This window comes from Camelina sativa, chromosome 17 (genome assembly GCF_000633955.1).
Source record: "Camelina sativa cultivar DH55 chromosome 17, Cs, whole genome shotgun sequence".
Taxonomy (NCBI): domain Eukaryota; kingdom Viridiplantae; phylum Streptophyta; class Magnoliopsida; order Brassicales; family Brassicaceae; genus Camelina; species Camelina sativa.
In genome coordinates this window covers 9,520,199-9,545,302 of record NC_025701.1, presented here as the reverse complement: position 1 = coordinate 9,545,302, position 25,104 = coordinate 9,520,199, and the positions used below count along the sequence as shown (strand labels likewise).

Here is a 25,104-nt window from a genome sequence, read left to right as displayed (position 1 = left end):
TTTTTGGCGGGAAAATATGTCGGAAATTTTTTGGCGGGAAAATTTTGTTTTTCTTTTTATTGAATAAAATAATTTTCATCTAAGGGTAAAATGGTCATTAAAAATTAAAAGAGGGCATAAATAAAAATGGCCAGAAAAGAGGGTATTTTTGAAAAGGGGTATATCAAAAGGGGTATATAGATATACTTTTTAAAATTAAATAACGATGTTAGTTATGTTATTTACCAAATTTTCCTATGAATGTCGTATAGTAGTTATATGATTTAAATTAACAAATTTCTTCCATTTTTTGTTTTATAATTATGAGCTGGATTCACCCAAGATTACTTGAATAAAAGTATAACCAACTACTGAGGTACAATTTTCCAATCATATCATATGATATTGAATTTGAATGTACGAGTTTAAGGTTTTTTGTCTTTTTGTTTTTCTCTTTTTATTAAAGTTTCATTTCATCAATCAAATCAAAATTATTAATCATCTAAAATAATGCAGTTTCATTAAAAATTGCATAAGTCCAGTACAGTTGTGTGTGGCACACAGTCCCCACAAGCCTAATACATCTAAAAATACTAAATGGGCTCTAGTCTGATGGTTAGTGTTGGGCCGAGTTGCTGCAGATTTTGAATTCATTAATTATGTACACAAAAAAAAAAAACTGGTGAAAAAATTGGAAATTCAAAAAGATCAGATCCAATGTCTGCGCCGATGTAAAGCTCCATTTCGCTCCTACAAGGCTACAAGCAAGCAGCATCACCTTCTTCTGTGATCTCTTTCTCCAATTACGACGATTCATCTCATCAACTCAGGTTCGTATTTTCTGAAAATCAAGTTTGCTTCTTCGTTACTGTTTCTCGATGTATTTGTTGGAATTTTTTTTTTTGCTTTATTAGTCGTCAATATGAATCGTTTCTGATTACCAGTTTACAGTCACAGTGTATATAGCTGGGCTATTGCGTATCTTGTGAGTATGTCTATAGATCTTGTCTAACATCAATCACGTGGTTATGACTATCGGGTTAAACACTTGGGGTCTTGTGCTTTACAATAACCTACAAAGCCCTTCTATTTTTCCCACTTGAGTTGCTCATAATGGAACAGTTTCAGAAACTAAGGCATGGCATAATTGATCAGCCTGATTGGTACAGTTTATCAGTGGATTTTTTTCTTGTTTATTCGGTGAAGCCATCTCTTTCTTCAGTTTTTCGTGTTGCAGGGGGATTTATGCCACCGGTTGGTTTTACGGTTCTTGGCATTGTGAATAATTTGATTAATATGGGATAACCATTCAATCTTCTTTGGAACTCTTCATTTGTATGTTTGGTGGAGTCATGTATCAGCAGTCTACGGGCAATAAATCGAAAGCTACACAAGAAGTCAAGAAGATAAACCGCAAGAACAAGACAAGGGACAATAGAAACTGCACGATACCGAGGAAGCTCAGATACTATGATCATATATATACACGAAGCAACCTAGAAGATATAATATACATCTTTTTTCAAATGCCGGTTGGTTATAGCACAATTTCAAACCCAAAAGGCTAAGACTAAAAAAGCACAACATGTTAATTCAATGTTAAATATAAACAAACAAGGTGTTATTACATTATTGGTTCTTTTATAAAGAAACACAATATTCCTACTTTGACAAAAAATGGCATGATTGATTTTAAATGTGATCGGTGATACTAGTGTAGTAGTTTGAGCGAAAAGATGGAGTGGATCAAAGCCATTATTATGTAAACATTAGTATATATCTTTATTCCCATAAAAATATAGTATGATATTATAAATGATACACTTCAAGATCTGAACTTTGTATGTGGTGTGTGTGTTCTGCTAAAAACAAATAGGATATAATATATTTTGAGAAATGTATTTCAAACGAGTCTGTCTTTTGTGGTCAAAGGAGACGAACATCATTCTTTAAAATATATCAGATTAAGGTATTTTTAATTTGTGTTTATAGAAATGTATATTTTTTTTTTTCTAACAAATGAGTTGTCTTCCCCAAAATAGAAAAACAAATAATTTTGAATTAGTAGTGTACACACACATGGAGGAAAAAAAACTATAATAGCCGTTAAGTAGAGAGATGCAGAGTAGAAGCCTAGAAGGCAACTTTTAATTCGGTACACGTGGCTTTAACGAACGGCTGAGATGAACTAGCCGTTAATGTTAAAGAAAATAAAAAAAAATAAAAAATTTACGGACAATTTATCCGCTCTTCTCGTCTTCAAATTTCTCTATTACTCTTCAGCCCTTTTTTTTTTTTTTTAATCTTCTTTCTTCTTTCTTTGCCCCTTATATGAGAGAGAGAAGATAGAGAGAAACAGAGAGAGAGAGAGAGAGAGTGAGGGATCTTCAATATCGAAGGAAGCCATTAGAGTAGAGAGAAAGAGAGCGTTGGGGCTTTTGCTTAAAAAGATCTCTCTTTCTCTCCTTTTGTTTGATCAACTTTGGATCCAACGGGAACAAGAACTATTAGGGTTTATGAGAGATTTACACTGGGTTTGCTTTGTGAAGAATTTGTGATCAAGGGTTGACTTAATTTTGCGGTGGTTCTTTTGAATTGACTGTTAAAAAGGTGAACTTTTTTTGAAAAAAACCGTGGCTTTTTTCTTCTTATCTGGGTTTAGGTCTTTGTTCTTGATTGGGTCTTTGATTGAGATTATTATTATATTAAACCGGACCTGTAGGTTTTTGATTGTCAAGACTCGTCTTTTAATTTTTGATTTTTGAAAACACAAAATTAAAAAACCCTGCTTTTAAGGTTGGGGGATGTTTCGATTTTTGAAATTTGATTTTCGAGAAGAGGGGATTTAATGAAATTAATAACCTCCGCAGATATACGAAGAAGAAGACATGGGTAGATCAGATGAGAACAGCCTTGGATTAATCGGATCAATGAATCTCCAAGGTACCCCTTTTAATCGAACGAACGATTTTGTTGTTATTAAAAATCCAAACTTTATCTTTCGATTTTAACCCCAAATTGACTTTGGTGCAGGCGGAGGAGGAGGAGGAAAGATCAAGACCACGGGGACGACAGGACCGACCAGAAGAGCACTAAGTACTATTAACAAGAACATCATTGAAGCGCCGTCTTACCCTTATGCTGTTAACAAAAGATCACTCTCTGAGTATGTTCACTTCAATCAATCCTCAGATTCAAGATTAGTTTTTTTCTTTTCTCCCTTTTGATTAGATTCTTAGGAACCCAATTTGTTTACTCTGACATCGCAGGAGGGATGGCATCTGTAATAAACCACCTGCGCATCGACCAATTACTAGGTAAAGTATAGATTTTTACTCTTGTCTACTTGTAGTGTCTCACATTGTCTGATTAACGAGTCAATTAACAAAGCTTTTACTACTCTCTGTTGATTCAGGAAGTTTGCTGCTCAGTTAGCAGATCATAAGCCACAAATCCATGAAGAGGTACTCTATACTGTCACTATTCAATGTGTGTTTCATTTAGAACAGTGATGACATAGACTGGATATTAATTTCTCATCTTTTAACTCTTAGGAAACTAAGAAACCAGACTCGGTTTCAAGTGAAGAGCCTGAGAGGATTGTCATTGATGTGGATGATTGTGATGAGGAAGAAGGAGGCGACTTTCATGAACCAATGTTTGTACAACACACTGAAGCAATGCTGGAGGAGATTGACATGGTATACATATTTTCTCGACCTCTTTTTTGTTTACGGAAGTGTCTATAAGAGTTATACTCATATTGCTTCTATCTTTCAAAAGGAGCAGAAGGAGATTGAAATGGAAGATGCAGATGAAGAAGAAGAGCGTGTGATGGATATTGACGCCTCTGATGAGAAGAATCCTTTAGCCGTGGTTGAATATGTCAATGATATGCATACTTTCTACAGGAAATCTGAGGTAACTTGGTGTTGTTTAACACACATTTTTTTTTGCTTTTCTATTTTTTAATCATTAAGGTGCTTCTAGTTTCAAGGACTTGTACTTATGTTTGATTCATTCTTATGATTCTGCAGAATCTTAGTTGCGTGCCTCCTAACTATATGGACAATCAACAAGATCTTAATGAGAGAATGAGGGGAATCCTCATTGACTGGTTAATTGAGGTAGACAGAACCAGACAAAGCTATTCTCTAATGTCATTTGTTGTTATTTTAATGTGCCTGAAGATAAATTAACATGGAAACTTATTTTGAGCAGGTGCACTACAAGTTTGAGCTGATGGAGGAAACCCTTTATCTCACAATCAATGTCATCGACAGATTCCTTGCAGTTCATCAGATCGTGAGGAAAAAGCTTCAGCTAGTTGGAGTTACTGCTCTGTTGCTTGCTTGCAAATACGAAGAAGTGTCAGTTCCAGTAGTGGATGACCTCATCTTGATCTCTGACAAAGCTTATACTAGAAGAGAAGTGCTAGATATGGTAAATACAACTTTCTATTGATCATCAATTACCATAGAATGATGCTTCACAGTTTAATTAACCTGTTTTGGTTTCTATTGCAGGAGAAGCTAATGGCCAACACCTTGCAATTCAATTTCTCTCTACCAACTCCATATGTTTTCATGAAACGATTTCTCAAAGCAGCTCAGTCTGACAAAAAGGTATATATCTTCATAATAAAAAAGCTTGAATCTTTATGTTCGAAAACCATCAGGCCTAATATCTAAATCTGTGTGGTATGCAATTGTGGTTTCAGCTTGAGGTTTTGTCGTTCTTTATGATCGAACTTTGCCTTGTGGAGTATGAGATGCTGGAGTATCTTCCATCTAAGCTAGCGGCGTCAGCAGTATACACTGCTCAGTGTACACTTAAGGGATATGAAGAATGGAGCAAAACCTGTGAGTTTCACACAGGCTACACGGAAGAACAGCTACTGTAAGATTCAGAACATCCCATGGTTTTCAAATCTCTTTAAAAATACCATATGAGTTATTTGAATTCTGAAAATGGGTTTTGGTTTTCTTATCTCAGGGCATGTGCAAGAAAGATGGTTGCTTTTCATCACAAGGCAGGAACAGGGAAGCTCACAGGTGTTCACAGGAAGTACAACACATCTAAGTTCTATCATGCTGCAAGGACTGAACCAGCTGGGTTTCTGCTTTAATGAAGACTAAAAACTATAATAAGAATCTAATATGACTTAACTCGAGTTTGTTCTTTTTGAAACTAAAAGAGTGAGGGAGAAAAAAGAGATAGAGCAACTGAAGTTGCCCAAATGGGGAGATGTACAATTGTTGTTTCGGTTCTTCTCTTTTAAAGGTCTTTTGATCTTTCTTCACTTAAGAGAGAAATAAAAAGATGCAATCAATCTTTTCGATATCATGTTTTTCTATATTCAACTTGTGAAGCAATCACCCATATAATTACATGTATAGTTTTGTTGTGAAATTTACTCAAGGATATTCTATGACCAACACATCACTTGTTCTCTTTTTACATTGTTTCCCAAATATCCAAAATCCAAATTGTTAGTCAGCTATTGTAAGATTATAGTCCTCCTTACTTAGTCAATCAATGGTTTATCTTCATCTACTGCTAGTGTTCAGTATCTTGTTCCTTCAATTTAGCCGAGAGCTTTGTCTTATTAAGACCATTTTGAAAATCAGTGTGTGCTTTGCTTTATTCACTACTACCAGAGATGGAGAATGGGCAAATCAAAAAGATCATAATGAAAACTTGTCAATTGATTCAAACATGGTACCCCAAAATACAGAACTACTAGTGCATCTGGGAGATATCTCTCGTTCTCTCTTGTTTGGTTTTACAATGTACCCTAAAGCATAAATGCCAGACACAAGAAAGGCGGCTTTCACCTGACCTGGATATTGCAGAAAGACTGTCTCAGAATCAAAGCTTACAAGTTGGACATAAAATCAATCATCTCCTCACAGGTGGTACTGCTCCCCTTCCTCCAGTTCCACGCCCAGCAACCGGCTATAAGAGAACATCACAAAGATTCAAGAATCAAACAATTGTTAGTGACAAAGAAGAAACAAACATTAAGGGCTAACAAGGATTTCAATATGCTGCAAAACTCCCATAAAACTTCGAAACATTGATTTCATAGGGAGAGTGAACTTACTTTTCCTCGCATTGCAGCTCTACCTCTACCAACACCCAGCGATGAGCTCTTTCCCTACATTGATTAACCAAGTAAAGTATTAAGTTTAATGCGGATACACATAAAGACTCTACTATCATTCTGCATCCAGGGTTCAGAAAGTAAATACCTTGATTCTAGCATCTAAACGCTTGAACATAGGAGCATGCTTGAGAATGTCTGGTATGACCATAAACCTGTCAAGATCTCTCCATATGTCAAATTACTAATCAACCAGCATAAAACAGGAACCAAGCACAAGTCAAAAGAAGTGTTTACAGCACCTGACTTTGCTGCCTCGAATGAAGACATGCTCAAGCTGTGATACTTTACCATCCTGTAAGACAACATTGGAAAATCCGAAACAAAAGTCAAGTGAGAATTAACAAGAAAACCCATTATACTGTATCTGAAGATAAACATGTCGAAGGATTATCTATGTAGAATGTGAAATAACTCTGAACTGGAAACTCCAGGTTAATTCAAAACCCATACAGCACACAAATCGTAAAAAAGAGGAAGCTTTAAGACTTGCAAACTTCAGGTAATTCACATTATTTGACCCCTGTATTTCTAAAGAGCAACTTAGGCTTTGCATAAAACTTTATTATGCTTAACCAATCTAGGGATTACTATACAGGATCACCAATTCTAGGGTTTTATAACAATAAGAACTCCAAAGATACATAATCATACTTACAAATCTAAATAAGAATCAATCTAAAATTTCCAAGCAACTATACCCAGCTCACTAAATCTAGGGTTTTTACAGCACCAACAAAAATTGAAAACGAAACCTATAATTCAAAAAAAAAAATCTCAAAATAAAACGAATCGAGATAATCAAAGTAACAGTTAGTTACCTTGGCGGTGTAAGTAATATCCTCGAGCTGGCAGTTCCAGTTATCCTCACACTCAATCATACTTCCTCTGTAGAGCTCACCGCTCTTTAGCTCCACCGTCACTATATGACCCGATGCCTCGTGTAGAAGCTTCACCGGTATTCCCAAACTTCGGCTCATCTCTCCTTCTCTTTCTCTCTCTAGACAAAACCCTAATTATAAACCTTCCCCTTAACTCTGCAACCTAGAAAATAAAAAAAAAAATGGCGGAAGCAAAGAGAGAGAGAGCGACCGATTCAGATGCTATTATGGACGATTTTTACCTGTTTTTAAAAAGTTTTCTCTCATTTAATTTCGGGCTTTTAAGTTAGGCCCGTTTATTATATTAGGCCCAATTTGAAAATTTTACTTTTTTAGTCCCTATATTTTGACATTAACTGTTTTTTTAATCCGTATTTTTTTTACAGACGACGACTGATTTTCACGGGTGTAGTAGAGACGAAGAAGGCTGCAAAACTCGCCGGGAGATATGGCGGACGAGAAGGAGAACATAGGAGAGAAGAAGTATAAGTATAGCATAATCATTCCTACCTTCAACGAGCGCCTCAACATAGCTATCATTGTCTACCTTATTTTTAAGCATCTCCGGTTAGTGAATATATATATATATATATATCTTTGATCCTTTTTCACGTTCCTTGTTCAATTCCAGAATCGGGGGTGTTACTGTTTGGAAAATATTGCTTAAAATTCGAATCTGATCGCCAATTTCCCTTAAGGATCTCGGAAATTTTCCGATCATGGTTTTACATTGTAGCCAGCTTGCAGATCCAAATTCGTGATTGTTGTTTTTTTTTTTTGCACATGAGCTAGTAAAGGCTAATTTTAGTGATCCCTCAAACTGTATATAAAAGCTAATTTCATGTTGTTTATGAATGTTGTGGTTTAATGATCGGTGAATGATCAGAAGCTTAGATGTGCTAATTTCAGATCTTTATAAGAAATTAATAGAATTGCAGTTTTTAAGTTGGCTCTTCTCTGTGATAAGTTACTGAGAAATATGGCCGCTTGTGTGTATGATGATATAGGGATGTTGATTTTGAGATAATTGTTGTGGATGATGGGAGTCCTGATGGCACACAAGATATTGTCAAGCAACTACAGCAGTTGTATGGTGAAGACCGTATTGTGAGTACAATGACTGAGTTAGGACCTGAGTATTTTTAAATTATTGTGCTCTCTTCTGTTTAGTTGAACTCTGTGTTTGTCTTTTATAATGATACAGCTTTTAAGAGCTAGAGCCAAGAAGCTTGGTCTAGGTATGTAATTTTGTATCTTCATCTTTTTCTTGTTTTGGTTAACAAGAAGTGGAATTAATCTTCTTGACATGATCAATCTCAGGAACTGCATATATTCACGGTTTGAAGTATGCTACGGGTGATTTCGTTGTAATCATGGATGCTGATCTTTCACATCATGTAAGAGCCATCAATTTAGTTTTCTTATTTACTTGTGTAACTGTTGAGTTAACCCAGCCACTTTTCTCTTCTGCAGCCAAAATACTTGCCGAGTTTCATCAAGTAAGAAAAAGAAGAGTCTCTTGTTCTCTTTATAATTTCACATGCTATAGTGATTTCAACTGACTGGTGATTTTTTTTATAATCATAAAGGAAACAACTAGAGACTAATGCAAGTATAGTAACTGGTACACGATATGTAAAAGATGGTGGTGTACACGGGTGGAATCTTATGCGGAAACTCACTAGTAGAGGAGCAAACGTGCTAGCTCAAACACTTTTATGGCCTGGTGTATCTGATTTAACCGGGTCATTCCGGTAAAAATCAACTATTTGTGTGCATCTTTTTTACTGACATCATTTGATAGTTTCATGACTGACCTCCAGACCTTATTTTTGAAAGGCTATACAAGAAATGTGTGCTTGAAGATGTGATTAGCTCATGTGTGAGTAAAGGGTACGTTTTTCAGATGGAAATGATCGTTCGTGCTTCCAGAAAAGGATACCAGATTGAAGAGGTCACTCTTTATACATCAGTTCACTTGTGGTTACGATTGCTTTTAAACTAGATATCATTCATAATCCTGATTCTCTGGTGTGCATCTTCATCTGCAGGTACCGATCACATTTGTCGACAGAGTCTTTGGAACTTCAAAGCTCGGAGGATCTGAAATAGTGGAATATCTAAAAGGCCTCGTCTATCTCCTGCTCACGACTTAAGAGACACCAAGCAACTTAACAACACATGAGTCCCTCTTTTGTTATCTTCTACAGTTATATTGCATCATAGCTTCCATTAACACTTGAACTCTGATCATGTCTTCTAGAAACTTCACTTTAGATTTTGACTTCAGAGAGCTGCATCTTTTGAGACGCAAAAGTTCATATTATAGACGTTGTTCCTTTTGAATACTGCTGAGTTGAGATTTTTTTTCATTTGATAAAAATCCTTAACCAACCAAAAAAGGTTTGCTATCTAGAAACAATTGACTAAAAATTCTTATTTTCAACAATTTTCTGTAGTATTTATTTCTTATTAGTCAGCTGAATTGAATCTATATTGTAACTGTCTAATTAAGTATAAGAATGTGGGGGTTACTGTCATTCCAAGCCAACAATTCCAATAGGGTTATAGAGATGCTTTGAATGAGACTATATATAGTATTTTTATGAGTTTTTCCTATCCGTTTTAAGCGTAAACTAATTAAAGAAAAGACCAAAAGACTAATTAAAAAAAAAAGCTCTCGGACACTCTACCTTAGGATGGAATCAAAATAGGAGATCCTTTCAGAATTTATTAGGTGAAACGATGGAATCTCGGAGAATATTTCTGTTCAAGTGGAACACTTTAAGTTAAGTTATCAGTCCATACTTTATAAACCTACTAAAATATGTGACTAGCTGTTTATTAATGATGATTATTTTTTTACGTTAGTTAGTGAATTTAGAGTTTTGATAATATTGGCTAACATTCGAGGTGTTATCTTTCATCCTCGATAGCGTTCAAGATACAGCCACTTCTAACGTTATCAACTAGCAAAGTTAGAGTTGGAAATATATATAGCCACTTCTAATGATTTTTAAAACATTTTGCCCACCAATAGTATTTGAAACGTTAAAACATTATCATCTGTCGAAGCTCTATATACACACGTTGTCTGTCTCACACCACAATAAAACGTGGAGCGATAAGACCAAGTGGAATTAGAAAGACAACATAGTTACACAAGAAGATGGGGCAATGCTAAGAAGTGTTTTAGTAAACCTATAAAAAGGTTAAAATGAGTATAGGGGAATAAAAAATAGAAGAAATGTTTCCTATGCAAAGAACAAGAAGAAGGTTGTCTACATAGGGAGGGTGAATTGGGCTACATTGGTAATAAAAGCCATAACTTACTTGTGTTTCTTATTTCAATCATCAATTGGCACATTGCTCCATATCTCAGACATCATCATCTCATTAACTTCTTTATTCTCGATACAAATATATATATATATAAACAAATAAATGTGCGTATATATCTATTGGTGTACCCATAACATTTCCATGGGTTTCATTTAGCTATATTAGTGGGTTATTCTTGTTTTAGTTATTTTTGGNAATTGGGCTACATTGGTAATAAAAGCCATAACTTACTTGTGTTTCTTATTTCAATCATCAATTGGCACATTGCTCCATATCTCAGACATCATCATCTCATTAACTTCTTTATTCTCGATACATATATATATATATAAACAAATAAATGTGCGTATATATATCTATTGGTGTACCCATAACATTTCCATGGGTTTCATTTAGCTATATTAGTGGGTTATTCTTGTCTTAGTTATTTTTGGTTTTTTTCCTTTTTCTTTATTTTGTTTGCATGAGTATCAGTAAATAACGTTTGTACCCATCTTACTATGTCCAGATATAAGCTGTCCAATATTGTTTCCCCCAAATTATTGTATTGAAAATGGATTATTTTTCCTGTTCTTGATCAAGGGAATAAAAGTGAGGGAACTTTATCACTGATCAATCAATTTTAAAATCGAAAATGTCTCTTTTGTTTCATTGAGAGCTCTCTTAAAGAAAAATAGCAAGAGGGCTTTACTATATACATGCATAAAAGAACATTACAGCATAGATAACATTGTTACGAGCATATTAGAGAAGTAAATATACACGAGACTATACCATTTTTCATGTCTTTGTTCTTATTCATTTGGACATATTTTTAGAAAGAACTTAAATCTGAGTGATGGTGAAATTGATGAACATGTGATGTGATCGATAAAAACAATAACTAGTACTAGTTGCGTGACTGCGTCTATTATTTTACCAATGCTAGCTAGCTTCGACTATAAATATGTGTACCAATACCACAATATCGTGCTCTAGCGCTCATTGTAAATATATATATATATATATATATATATATATATATATATTACGGTTTACAAACGAACAAACGATATAACATAAACATTTTTATTCTTATCATTTAAAATTTGATGAAAAGGTAAGTTGGTGTATATATCAAAGCAATTGTGATAATTAGATATAAGATCTTATACTCACACATGTACATACCCTATAATGAATCTTCACCAAGCATAGGGTCTTTCTTATATATAGCCAGTTTAGGAAAACATTCCTATATTACATTGCTGCTATACTGTAATCATTCATGAAGTAGTCGTATAATAAAACTAGTGTTATATTTAGATGTATAAGATCTTACACGCAATATTGTATCGTTTCTTGGAACATTAAATCGTAATAGTGTACACGCGAATGTTTATCCCACCTGATGACCACATCAAAATTAAGCCTCAACGTTCAAATTAGAAGTAATATATTTGAATAATAAGGACTTAATTTCACAAAGTCTCCATGTTGGCTGCTGCGATTCGATAATGTACTAATACAGTAATACCAAGAGTGATCAGCGTGCCTCTTCTAGTTGTCTACAAGCCTACTATGAATCAAGCTTATGTGTTACAACTACTGTAAAACAAAGGATTACATATTCACATATCTTTTGCTCTCTTCTTCAAAAATAGTCGGGGTTCGTGTGACTCCGTCTCCGACTATGTAATATGGGNGATGAAAAGGTAAGTTGGTGTATATATCAAAGCAATTGTGATAATTAGAAATAAGATCTTATACTCACNGATGAAAAGGTAAGTTGGTGTATATATCAAAGCAATTGTGATAATTAGATATAAGATCTTATACTCACACATGTACATACCCTATAATGAATCTTCACCAAGCATAGGGTCTTTCTTATATATAGCCAGTTTAGGAAAACATTCCTATATTACATTGCTGCTATACTGTAATCATTCATGAAGTAGTCGTATAATAAAACTAGTGTTATATTTAGATGTATAAGATCTTACACGCAATATTGTATCGTTTCTTGGAACATTAAATCGTAATAGTGTACACGCGAATGTTTATCCCACCTGATGACCACATCAAAATTAAGCCTCAACGTTCAAATTAGAAGTAATATATTTGAATAATAAGGACTTAATTTCACAAAGTCTCCATGTTGGCTGCTGCGATTCGATAATGTACTAATACAGTAATACCAAGAGTGATCAGCGTGCCTCTTCTAGTTGTCTACAAGCCTACTATGAATCAAGCTTATGTGTTACAACTACTGTAAAACAAAGGATTACATAATCACATATCTTTTGCTCTCTTCTTCAAAAATAGTCGGGGTTCGTGTGACTCCGTCTCCGACTATGTAATATGGATATCGTGAGTTCAAGTGTTTCCTGTCAGCACTACATACATCAACTTGCCTAGCCCATAACCCATAAGGTCCATAACCAAAGTTTTTTCTTCCGACCAACAAAGGTTTATGGTAGTAGCTAACATTGTTATGCGTTTATTTTGTTAATAAGCAAAATAAAACTTAACACAGAGTTAATACTCTTTGTTATATGAGATGATAGTACATGTATAATTTGGTAATTACAAATAACTGCGATGGCCTTTATTGGGCTAAATGGAGAAGTACCATTTAGGCCCATTAGATACCTTTTTCATATGATCTCGCTCGCACTCTCTCACTCACTCTTTCTCTCTTTTTTCCTCAAATTCATCTATAGCAAGCTTCTTCGATTTTCCCTCTTTAGAGTCAAATTGTGGTATGGAAAATCAAAATTTATAGTAGCTGAACCCAGCTATGGAGTCGTTTCTCTCGTCGTTGCTTCGAGTTGATCGCGCTGGGTTAGAAAACCCAATTCCGGGAGCGATGTGCAGTCGCAGAGTTTGGACACACCACTCAGAACTAGTAGCCCCTCTCTCAGTGAGCGTGAATGAATTGGATCTGGTGAGAGGTGTCTTACAAGCATTGCAAGGTTTCTCTAGTCCCTTTATTATCTGGCACCAAAAGGAACAAACTTTTCGCCCTAAAAGTGCGATACGAGTTTCTCATTTGTCTCAGTCAAGCCTTCATCTTCTTCTCTCTGGGTTTTTGTATGCTGCAACATGTTTGAAGCTTGTTGAGTCTATTGTTTCTGGAATTAATACCTCTCCTAGATCTCCTCCTACTTTAATGGCGTTTTCTAACTCTATTTCTGCTTGGCTTGAGGCAAGTTATCCCCTTTTTTTCTTTAATATCTGTTCTTGAACATTTGTTATGTGGAGACTGATATGCAATTGGTATTGGAACAGAGACTCAGAGATATTGCTTTGAACGAGGAAGTGAAGATCAGCAATTCTAATGTTACTGTCACTCCAACCTTATTGGGATTAACTAGTTCTTTATCTAGGTGTGTAGCCTAGATACTTTTATCTATTGGATGCTCTTTCTCGGTTCAAGAGATAGATTTTATAGCAGTGTTCATCTTTTATTTTTGTTTCTATTTTCTAGTATGTGTTCAGGTGCTGAATATCTCTTACAAGTTGTACGAGGTGCACTCCCTCATGCGTATTTTGAGTCAAGTTCAACTATTTCGGCAGCTGAAATTGCTGTTCACGTTCTTGATTACCTTTACAAGAGGCTAGATGAAGTATGCCTTGTACAAGGTGGTGAGGTTGTGACCTTTTTCCTGAGTTTTTTTTTGTGTGTTTCTCCCTTTTTGTTGCTCATTTTTATAACTGGTATAATGATAATATTTGGACCAGGTGGAAGGATTTCATATGCTGCTACAAATCTTTGCTGGAAGTTTATTGCCATACGTAGAGGGTTTGGATTCATGGTTGTTTGAGGGAACTCTTGATGATCCTTTTGAAGAGGTAGGTGTTCTTGGAATTGTATTTATGTTCCATGGGTGTTCAACGATTTTCTTGTAGCAGTTTATTTTTCCACATCAAGTATTTTATTTACAAGGCTAGCACATTGAAAGTTCGTTATCTTTGGTTGATGTGAAGATTAACTTTTGTTCTTCGCAGTTGTTTTTTACAGCCAACCAATCAGTCTCCGTTGACGATGCAGAGTTTTGGGAGAAAAGCTATCTGTTGACGAGGGTGTCGGGTCCAAAATCAAATGTAACTAAGCTAAATCAAAAGAAAGGAGTGAACGTGAATGACTCCACTTCAGTTTCTGACAAAGAGAAAGACCAGAATAATCGGGTGTTATGCCCAATATTCATAAAAGACATCTGTAAGTCGATTGTTTCTGCTGGAAAGTCACTGCAGCTGATTCAGCATATTCCTTCCACGTGTTCAGAAATTTTTGGAAAGATTCAGCACCGTGGGCGAAATGGTTTTGGGAATTTGGACACTGCAATACCCCTGGCTGAAAAGAACAGCTTTAGAAGCACTGCAGATTTATCCTTGTCTGAAATCTTTTGTCTATCACTTGCTGGCCTTATAGGCCATGGTGATCATGTATCTAGATATCTGTGGAAAGATGAGGTGGATGAGTGGGAGATTTCTCCAACTTTAGCATCATATATAAGTGGAGAGCTGGTGAATGGCATGGGTGATAAAGATCTTCCGGTTCTCACCTACTCAGATCGAATGTGGTATAAGTTGTTGGTTGGTGCTGTGCAAGAGAAAAGATCTAGGGAGGCCAAACTGGAACACCCGAGTGCAAGTTATGTTACTTGTGTTGGGAACGAAAAAACTGGTCTAGCTGCCGAGAAGGCATTGCAAGGGTTATTCTGTCATGAAAACGTTGTTGTTTCAGTATCTAAAATAGATCTTCAGAGGAATAAAAAGGCGTGGAATGCCTTGAACTTATCACAAAACTATTATTTACCCCCTTTAAATGATGAGAGTTTGTTGAGTGCTGTTTTTGAGGGATCTGGATTGGCAGATGCTGGATTGAGCGGAACGGACTACAGATTTGGATTTCAATTTGGTACATCTGAGTTTCTTTCTTCTCAGGATGACTTGAAAATTCTAGAAACGTTATTTCCCTTTCCCACGTTGCTTCCGTCGTTCCAGGTACTTGATAGTGATGATTCTATGATTCATTTTATGTCCCATCCTTCACTTTTCTCCCGTGTGATTCTCCCGTGTGCAATAGTTTCTGATAGCTTATTTTGAAATCTTTGTGATCAACAAAACAAAAAAAGCCGAAGCTCCACATGTCAGAATTCTTACCTTTCCAAAAGAATAGTACACTTCCTTCAAGAGTTCTCAGCTGGATGCTTAAGGAAGAGCCAAGTGATACTCCACTTCCTGTTGTAATACTGCAAGAATGCTTCACAATCTACATCAGGAGGCAGGTACGGTGATGGAAGCTTTGCATTGCTATTATTTGCTACAGCTTTCATACTTCTGTTACCTTATGAAAGTTGTGTGTGTTGTAGACGGACTACATTGGCAAAGTGATTTTGTCAAGACTAATGAATGATTGGAAATTGATGCACGAACTTGCAGTGTTGCGTGCCATTTACTTGTTAGGTTCAGGTATGTTTTTTCTTTTCAAATCAAAGTTCAGGTATGTTTTATGTGCTTCAACTTCTTTGGTAATAGGTTCGTATCTGGAATCTTAATGAATCCTTCAAAAATTCAGGGGACCTTCTGCAACACTTTCTGACTGTCATATTCGATAGACTGGGCAAGGGAGAGTCATCAAATGATGATTTTGAGTTGAACATAATCCTTCAGGTAACCACTCTTGGTGCGTTCTAGCGACACTGCTCTCATCTTAGTTATCACTTATAGAAAGATTCTGGTTGTTAATCGTGTTCATACAGACAAACTAAATTCCAAATTGTAATGATTGTCCACAGGAATCAATTAGAAATTCAGCTGATGCCATGTTGTTAAGCAGTCCTGATTCATTGGTGGTATCTATTTCCAGAGAAGATTCTTTAGACAGAGACAAAGATGTCAAGGGTGACGTAATACCACTTACTTCAACTCGTAAAAGCCGTGTTAACAACTTTGGGATAGATTGTCTTGAGTCTCTCAAATTCACATACAAGGTATCGAGAAACACATATAGTCTTCCACCTAAATGCTGCGTGCATATTACATGGGCTACATAGATGTGTATTTAAAGGTCTAAACCATTTTCCTTTTTAAGGTGCCATGGCCGCTTGAGCTTATTGCCAATAGTGAGGCCATTAAGAAGTATAACCAGGTAACCCTTTCTTATCCAGCTTTTTTTGTTGGGGAAACATTTCGATGTTCTGTGTTTGACTGTTTTAATGAATACAGGTGATGGGATTTTTGTTGAAGGTCAAGCGAGCAAAATATGTGCTTGATAAAGCACGAAGGTGGATGTGGAAGGTCTTTGATATCTCTCAAACTGATTTCTTTCATTTTAAACTGTTTCATGTAACACTTAAATTCAATTTTAAAGAGCCTAATCAATTTTTTCATATATCAATAAGGATTAATATAAAGAGGAATCATAATAATGTGGTTTAGTTTGATAAACTTAGTGACTTTGGTGTTTATGTATTATAGGGTAAAGGCTCTGCAACAAAAATCCGCAAGCACCACTGGTTACTGGAACAAAAGCTCCTCAATTTTGTGGATGCTTTTCATCAATACGTAATGGACAGGGTATTGTCTGATACTGAATAGTTAGTTACAGTTACCGCCGTTTGCTGCTTGAATAAGATGAAAAGCTTGTCAGGCTTAACTGGATTTTGTAAACAGGTATATCACACCGCGTGGCGTGAACTGTGTGAATCTATGGTAAAAGCAGGTTCTCTAGATGAGGTCATATATGTACATGAGACCTACTTGTTATCGATTCAGAGGCAATGCTTTGTGGTACAAGAAAAACTGGTAATGGGCCATTCTTAAATGCATAACAAAATTTTTGAATCTGTAACTATAACTCCCATGTGTTTGGTGGTTTTTGTATAGTGGGCAATCATCGCAAGTCGGATCAACATGATTCTCGGTTTAGCTCTAGAATTCTACTCAATACAACAGACTCTGAGCAGCGGAGGAGCAGTTTCAGCGATGAAGGCGAGATGCGAAATGGAGATAGACAGGATTGAGAAACAATTTGAGGACTGTATTGCTTTCCTCCTTAGAGTAAGGCCACTTATATCTAAAACTCTTGAGTACTTCTGAAACCTCCTTAATTGATTTTAATATGAGTATGGGAAATTGAACTTGCAGGTATTGTCTTCGAAGCTGAATGTGGGACACTTCCCTCACTTGGCTGATTTAGTGACCAGAATCAATTACAATTATCACTACATGTCTGACACTGGAAGCTTGATGACTGTTGCTGGAGCAGAGACAAAATCTTCCAGGGCCTGAACTGCCAGCCAGATCTGATGTCCACACGAATGCTGCATCGCCATTCTTCAAATCTCAGGCTTTTTTTGAGCTATTTCATAGGTACCTTTACGAAGCCACTGTTTTTAACTAATTACTGTAAGGATGTGTGAATTTATTTTAAGCTCTAGATATTTTCAGTTTGTAAAAAAATTATGTACTGTACTTGAAAATGAAAAACATGTAAAAGGTGTTTTTTGCAAGAAAAGAGAAAAGAAAAAAGTTAATACGACACTGAATATGTGGTGTAGACCACTTCGTACTAGAACTACACTGAGATAGCAAAAACCAAATAGATGTATGCTTAATACATAATACGACAAAAATCCAAAGGCTAGATTTGCGTTTTAAGAGAAGAGGAACAGTTAAAGTCATAGTAGTATACTATAGTATATTACTTTTCCGGCGGACAAAGCAAAGAAGATGGAGGGAACTATCAAGTCTCCGGCCAACTACGTTCCTCTCACTCCGATCAGTTTCCTCGATCGATCTGCCGTAGTCTACGCTGACAGGATCTCCGTAGTTTATGGCTCCGTCAAGTACACGTGGCGCCAGACTCGTGACCGCTGCGTCAGACTCGCCTCTGCTCTCTCTCAGCTCGGGATCTCCACCGGCGATGTGGTCAGAACTTTTTTTTTCTTTTTTCTTTTAGCTTGATTTTTACTTCTTTTTATTGCACGCCTCTGTGTCGCTGTTTTGGAGATTTCTTTTTTAAAAGTCTCATCCCTAAGAAAGTTTTCAAGTTCTGATTCTGATTCTTGAAGTTGTCAGGTTTCAGTGTTGGCCCCAAACATTCCAGCTATGGTTGAGTTGCATTTTGGTGTTCCTATGGTTGGAGGTTTGCTATGTACACTCAACATTCGTCATGACTCAGCACTTGTAGCTGTCTTACTGCGACATTCAGGGACAAAAGTGATTTTTGCTGATCATCAGTTTCTTCAAATAGCTCAAGGAGCTTTAGAGATCCTCTCTAAGAACGGTGACAAGGTCCCGCTTTTGGTCTTGATCCCGGAGCCTTTTGTTCGATCTGTTTCAGGGAAAAAGAATGCGATGGAATACGAAGATGTTGTGGCCATGGGGAAATCCGATTTCGAGGTTAAACGACCAAACGATGAGTGTGATCCTATATCTGTCAATTACACATCAGGTACCACTTCCAGCCCCAAAGGTGTTGTTTATAGTCACAGAGGTGCTTATTTGAATTCTCTGGCTGCGGTTTTGCTCAACGAAATGCACTCATCGCCTACATTTCTATGGACTAATCCAATGTTTCATTGCAATGGCTGGTGCTTATTGTGGGGCGTTACTGCTCTTGGTGGGACTAATATATGTTTGAGGAACGTAACTGCCAAGGGTATATTCGATAATATTTCCAAGCACAAGGTGACTCACTTGGCAGGTGCACCAACAATATTGAATATGATCATCAACGCGCCTGAGTCCGAGCAGAAACCGCTTCCGGGGAAGGTATCCTTTATAACCGGTGCTGCACCACCACCAGCTCATGTGATTTACAAGATGGAAGAGTTGGGGTTCTCTATGTTTCATTCCTATGGGTTAACTGAAACCTATGGACCTGGCACGATCTGTACATGGAAACCTGAGTGGGACTCTTTGCCTAGAGAAGAACAGGCGAAAATGAAAGCCCGACAAGGCGTTAATCATTTGGGGATCGAGGAAATACAAGTTAAAGATCCTGTAACCTTGAGAACTTTGCCAGCTGATGGTGTGACTATGGGTGAAGTTGTCTTCAGGGGAAACACAGTGATGAATGGTTACTTAAAGAACCCTGAGGCAACCAAGGAAGCTTTTAAAGGAGGATGGTTTTGGAGTGGTGACTTAGGTGTTAAACACCCCGACGGATACATTGAGCTCAAAGATCGATCGAAAGACATTATAATCTCTGGAGGAGAAAACATTAGCTCTATCGAAGTTGAGTCTACTCTGTTCACCCATCCTAGTGTTCTTGAAGCAGCTGTGGTTGCGAGGCCAGATGAGTATTGGGGTGAGACTGCTTGTGCATTTGTGAAGCTCAAAGACGGGGTAAAAGTCAGTGCGGAGGAGCTTATAAGTTATTGCAGGGACAGGCTTCCGCATTACATGGCTCCAAGGAGTATCGTGTTTGAGGATCTTCCTAAAACATCGACTGGAAAAGTTCAGAAGTTTGTTCTGAGGACCAAGGCTAAGGCATTGGGAAGCTTATCAAAGAAAGCCGTAAGCAAGTTATGAATTGGTAAGCTTATTTTTATTACTTTCACTCTCTTCGAAATGTGTGTTATAAAATTACTACTGTCGTATGAGATCATGTTGTGTGTGAATAAAAAAACTTAAACCAAGTTTGTATGGTTTTCTAAAATAAATAAGAGCGGGATGATGAAATTGAATTCCGGAAAATTAGATCTCTAGCATTCTGATTTCTGACTTGGGAGAGAGTTGAATCTGATGTCAAGTGGATATATCTTATCTTAAGGGAATCAATCCTTGGATCATTGTCTCTTAATAATCTATTTTTACGTTGTTCTTTACTGCAATTTGTTTAATTAGAATTCGATTTTTTTAAGAAAACTAAATAAAGTACTACTACTGTAGTTCTTAGGAAGTCGTGATCAACACATACGTGACATTGTACAATTGACAACTCACAAGTGTATGTAATTATGTAGTATTATATTAAACGAAAGAGATTATATATAATATTTATAGGGATTACTCTTAACTAAAGTAAAATTAATCACAAAATTTATTATCACTAAACGAATCCTGTTACAAAACAGAAATGAAATTTTGATTATCGTGATGAAATCTTTTGTAATCGATTACAATGTATCCTATATTTCGTATTCACGAAAAAGTAGACGTTAACATTGCAACGAAATGAGTGAACTTTATTATAAATCTCAAGTATATGGTTGACACACTTAATAAAACACTACGTTTAATTCACATGGTGAAACTTGTAAGCTATACCAAGAAAAAAGAGAATCATCATCTTTAATGATTCGATGAAGGCGTAAAGATAAACAAAAACGATTAATCTACCATGATAATCAATCTACAATTTGCGTGTGAGTTATCTTTTTTTTTTCCGTCTCAATCAATGTACACTACACGATTGCGTAACTAGACCGGACCTCTTACTCGGGTTAGACTTAGACCATAGGTAAAGATGATCTCAAAACCGTTAATTATTTTCCCGAATTTGGTATGGAGTACGAATCCAAAATTCTACAAACCGGCTCACACCATTTATGTTGAGCGGATTGTGACAAGACTAGCGCTGGGTATTCGGGTTACCCGTTTGGGTTCGGGTATTACCCGTTCGGGTTCGGGTTAATGGGTAATGGAAAATAGAACCCATTCGGGTATTTTATCATGTTTGGGTTCGGTTCGGTTCGGGTAGTACCGGGTTCGGGTCGGTTTGGATTACAATTTTCAGAACCCAATTAGTACCCGAACTACCGGGTACCCGAAAAAATATAACTAAAATTAATTAAATTTAAATAAATTTAATTAAAGTTTGACTTATGTGACAATATATTTTAGATATTTTGATTATTTTTGATATTTAGGTATAAAACTAAATGAAATATTCAAAATTATAATCATAACTTTAGGGTAATTGCATTATATTAATGATAAATATTATAAATATGTTTATATGTTCGGGTTTATTGGGTACCCAAACGGGTACCGGGTATTACCCGACCCTAACCCGAACCTACGGGTATTAAAAAATAGAACCCAATAAGGTTTTATAGGCAAACCCGAACCCAACCCGAACCCGGTTTTTCGGGTCGGGTTCCGGATTGGCTATTCGGATACGGTTTTTATGCCCAGACCTAGACAAGACCAAGCAAACAGAAACAGTGTAAAAAGACAAAGACAAAAAGAGTATACTTTCCTTGGCAGTTCACGCTATTTGTTCACTTACACTCTTTAGCAAAAGTTAATAACCGAAATAGTTAAATTTTCAAATATTCTTCTTTTTCTATAATAAAGAAGAAAATTCATAAGGACGAATGATATAACAAATGCTAAAAAGCAAAGAGTAATATTTACACCATTATGGAAATTGAGACAGTAATGGTTCTAAAGTTCTAAAGTGATTTTAACAAAAACAAAAGCTTGCAACTGGCTCTATTATGAAAAGATGGTTAAAGAGTTTACAGAAACGCTAATCTTATCTCTTAAATTATGATTTTGATAAAAATCAATTATTAGGAAACAAATAATGTTCTGATAAGTGTAATTAAGCAAAACAGGAAAACTAAACAATCAAAATCAACAAAAAATAGAATAACTTGCATTTGCAAGATTCTCAATCCAGCTCATCATAGTGATTAAATATTTTATCATTAAAACTCAAATTAAATTTCATAATTCAATTCAAGTTCCCTTAATTCAATAATAAAATTAATGAAATTAAAAAAAAAAAAAAAATAAAGCTGTTAGAAGGAAGGAAGTGCTGGAGGCGGTGCCTCATTTCTTTCAGAGCCCAGAAATCTATAAGAACTGTCCCAACACAAAAACAAAAACAAACAAAATAACATTTCTCAATAGTATTATATATAAATTAAAAAAATTCAACCTTTCTCTCTCCCTCTCTCTCTCTCTCTGATAAATATAAAAATTCAATCTTTGATTGAAACGAGAGAGAGAGAGAAGAGAATCTGGTAATGATTGTAATGGTGGTGATGGAGATGTCGTGAAAAAACCAGAGGGATTTACAACTCTCTTTTGTCTCTCCTCTCTTTAAAGACGAAGACTTTTGTGTGTTTCTGTCTCCATTGGAGCCGCGTGTTCTGTTTCGAGGCGAAGGTAAAAAAAGGCGCCGCGTGTAGCCTTCAATGGCTTTTCAGCGGCGGCGCTACAGTTATTACAACCGTCTCCGTCGTCTCCTTCCTTTAATATGCGCTGTCTCTGGAGCTCTCCTCATCCTCTTCGCTCTTCTCTCCATTCTTTCACCTCCTCCTGATGATTCCGATCGCCGCATCTCCGTACACGCTCTCTCTCTCTCTTTTATTAAGACTTTACATATTTTTGTTTATGATCTCTCTCTCTGTTTCTTAACGCCATTGTTTTATGTTTTGATTGCAGAAGCGGATTATCTCTGGAGTCGATGATGAGAAGAACATACCAGTCGTTTTCACAGTTCCGGTTAGGGTTCTTAATTTTGATATACTCAAAATGGGTTTTTGTAATGTTTCTTTTGTTGCAAAGTGTGCCTTTTTGTTGTAAAGTGTGGATATTTTTTTTGTTGCATTCTACCTTATTGGCTCTTTTGGGGTTTGTGTGTTTGTTTTGAACGGAAGCAGAGAAATGGAGGGAGATCAGATCGTGATATCTGGCGTTCTTGGAATGCTGAATTCTTTTATGGTTGCTGTAATGCAAGCACCAAGTTCCCAAGTACGTAAAGTTTTTCACTTTTGGTGTTTAGAGATATGAAATTTAGAGAAAGTTCAATTTAGAATGCTTGGATGTTTCTGCAATTTGGGAATATAGTTTAGCTATCTAGAATCAGCCAATAGTAGTTTTGGAATTTCATGAGGTTTGTTAGTTACACACTACATTTGATTTTCTTACTGCAGATGCTAAAGCAATTACTAGGAATGATCGATACTTGGCAATCGCCACTAGCGGTGGTTTAAACCAACAACGAACTGGAGTAAGTTCCTTTTGCTTTCTCTGATTTTAAGGTTAATTTTTTTTGGTACTGAAGTTTTGTTCTGAGTTTCACCATGTAATTGTTCTGATGTTCAGATTGTAGATGCTGTTGTTGCTGCTCGGATTCTAAATGCTACACTTGTTATTCCAAAGCTAGATCAGAAATCTTACTGGAAAGATGCCAGGTTCTTGCTCAGATTTGCTTTTGCTTTGGTAAAAATCAAAAGTGTTGTGCGTCATAGTAACATCTAGTTTTGTGTTTTTTTTATGCAGTGACTTCTCGAATATTTTTGATGTTGATTGGTTTATGTCATTTCTCTCAAAAGATGTCAAAATCATAGAGACACTTCCACAAAAAGGAGGAAAAACATGGAGTCCTAGTAGAATGCGTGTACCGAGAAAATGCAATGAGAGATGTTATATCAATCGGGTATTACCTGTTCTTCAGAAAAGGCATGTAAGTTTTCATGCTTTTCTCTCTCAATCCTTTAGCTTCATGATTTCATCTTTCATCTCTAAAGGCTTCATGATTTCATCTTTCTTTATGATGCTTATATATGATTTTTTGGTCTTCCAAACTCTTTTGTTTCAGGCAGTTCAGTTGAATAAATTTGATTACAGACTTTCAAACAAGTTGAGAGATGATTTGCAGAAGCTGAGGTGTAGAGTAAACTATCATGCACTTAAGTTCACTGATCCAATTATTGAAATGGGTAATGAATTGGTCAGAAGAATGAGGAAAAAGAGCAAACACTTCATTGCTTTACATCTTAGGTTTGAACCTGATATGCTTGCCTTCTCGGGATGTTACTATGGAGGTGGTGACAAGGAGAAAAAAGAGTTGGGAACAATCAGAAGGAGATGGAAAACTTTACATGTAGGGATACAAAATCTTATTGTGCATGACTTCTTCTTTTTTTCTTGTTTCGTGTTGGATTTAACGAGTTAAACTTCCATGGCAGGTAAATAACCCGGAGAAGCAAAGACGACAAGGAAGATGTCCGCTTACACCAGAAGAAGTTGGATTAATGCTTAGAGCTTTGGGATATGGGAGCGATGTTCATATATACGTTGCATCAGGTGAAGTTTACGGAGGAGAGAAATCATTAGCTCCTTTGAAAGCATTATTCCCTCATTTCTATTCAAAAGACACCATAGCAACAAAAATGGAGTTGAAACCATTTTCTTCTTATTCTTCACGGATGGCTGCACTCGATTTCGTTGTGTGTGATGAAAGTGATGTCTTCGTTACCAACAATAACGGGAATATGGCAAGAATATTAGCCGGTCGAAGGTAGTTTTGATCAAACCAAAGCTTCTTTCTTTCTTCTTCATTTATGTTTTTTTTTAAGCGTTGTGTTGAATGATTTCTTGGTGTTATGTAGGAGATATTTTGGACATAAACCGACAATTAGACCGAATGCGAAAAAGCTATACAAGTTGTTTATGAGCAAAGAGAATACTACTTGGGAGGAGTTTGCTTCAAGAGTCAGAACATTTCAGAAAGGATTCATGGGAGAGCCAAAGGAAGTACGAGCTGGTAGAGGTGAGTTTCATGAGAATCCATCAACTTGTATATGCGAAGATACTAAATTAAAGGCGGGAAATATGGATTCGAGAAAACTTTGGAAGAAAAACAAAAAAGATGTTGGAGTAAGCAATGATGAACAGAACGAAGATGAAGATGCAGAGTCGTCAACAGGGACAGATTATGAGGAAGACCAAACTGATTTACAGGACAGAGGATTGTATAATGGTACGAGGTTAGATTAT

At 36.2% G+C, this 25,104-nt stretch overlaps 5 protein-coding genes and 1 pseudogene across 6 annotated transcripts in view; 5 read left to right on the top strand and 1 right to left on the bottom strand.

The window, feature by feature from the left end:
- LOC104756415 lies at positions 2,284 to 5,320 on the top strand (annotated as a pseudogene).
- On the bottom strand, positions 5,650 to 7,245 carry LOC104756414 (small nuclear ribonucleoprotein SmD3b). Its single transcript, XM_010479002.1, has 5 exons — positions 6,967 to 7,245; positions 6,388 to 6,440; positions 6,234 to 6,300; positions 6,086 to 6,139; positions 5,650 to 5,937 (listed from the first exon to the last, which is right to left on the bottom strand). Exons 1-5 carry the CDS (start codon positions 7,123 to 7,125, stop codon positions 5,881 to 5,883), a joined length of 390 nt encoding a protein of 129 aa, XP_010477304.1. The 5' UTR covers positions 7,126 to 7,245; the 3' UTR covers positions 5,650 to 5,880.
- LOC104756413 (probable dolichol-phosphate mannosyltransferase) lies at positions 7,409 to 9,398 on the top strand. Its single transcript, XM_010479001.2, has 8 exons — positions 7,409 to 7,593; positions 8,034 to 8,133; positions 8,231 to 8,264; positions 8,347 to 8,423; positions 8,500 to 8,525; positions 8,616 to 8,780; positions 8,866 to 8,980; positions 9,078 to 9,398. Exons 1-8 carry the CDS (start codon positions 7,475 to 7,477, stop codon positions 9,180 to 9,182), a joined length of 741 nt encoding a protein of 246 aa, XP_010477303.1. The 5' UTR covers positions 7,409 to 7,474; the 3' UTR covers positions 9,183 to 9,398.
- On the top strand, positions 13,022 to 17,880 carry LOC104756412 (gamma-tubulin complex component 5-like). The gene is made up of 15 exons (XM_010479000.2): positions 13,022 to 13,558; positions 13,642 to 13,739; positions 13,841 to 14,003; positions 14,095 to 14,205; positions 14,362 to 15,360; positions 15,492 to 15,644; positions 15,729 to 15,828; positions 15,935 to 16,029; positions 16,155 to 16,349; positions 16,451 to 16,507; positions 16,585 to 16,656; positions 16,837 to 16,935; positions 17,032 to 17,163; positions 17,245 to 17,418; positions 17,506 to 17,880. Exons 1-15 carry the CDS (start codon positions 13,151 to 13,153, stop codon positions 17,647 to 17,649), a joined length of 3,000 nt encoding a protein of 999 aa, XP_010477302.1. The 5' UTR covers positions 13,022 to 13,150; the 3' UTR covers positions 17,650 to 17,880.
- Positions 17,956 to 20,061, top strand: LOC104756411 (probable acyl-activating enzyme 1, peroxisomal). The gene is made up of 2 exons (XM_010478998.1): positions 17,956 to 18,288; positions 18,439 to 20,061. The coding sequence occupies exons 1-2, from the start codon at positions 18,091 to 18,093 to the stop codon at positions 19,894 to 19,896; spliced, it is 1,656 nt and encodes a 551-aa protein (XP_010477300.1). The 5' UTR covers positions 17,956 to 18,090; the 3' UTR covers positions 19,897 to 20,061.
- Positions 22,189 to 25,104, top strand: part of LOC104756408 (uncharacterized protein At1g04910-like) — a 4,530-nt gene continuing 1,614 nt past the window's right edge. The window contains exons 1-9 of one of the 2 annotated variants that reach the window (XM_010478996.2): positions 22,189 to 22,664; positions 22,765 to 22,824; positions 22,983 to 23,073; positions 23,256 to 23,332; positions 23,428 to 23,516; positions 23,605 to 23,788; positions 23,924 to 24,208; positions 24,294 to 24,625; positions 24,717 to 25,009. In XM_010478996.2, coding sequence (XP_010477298.1) covers positions 22,515 to 22,664; positions 22,765 to 22,824; positions 22,983 to 23,073; positions 23,256 to 23,332; positions 23,428 to 23,516; positions 23,605 to 23,788; positions 23,924 to 24,208; positions 24,294 to 24,625; positions 24,717 to 25,009 — 1,561 coding nt within the window. In that variant the 5' untranslated portion in view covers positions 22,189 to 22,514. Of the gene's footprint in view, positions 22,665 to 22,764; positions 22,825 to 22,982; positions 23,074 to 23,255; positions 23,333 to 23,427; positions 23,517 to 23,604; positions 23,789 to 23,923; positions 24,209 to 24,293; positions 24,626 to 24,716; positions 25,095 to 25,104 lie in introns of both variants that reach the window. The other variant, XM_010478995.2, reaches the window with a different exon arrangement.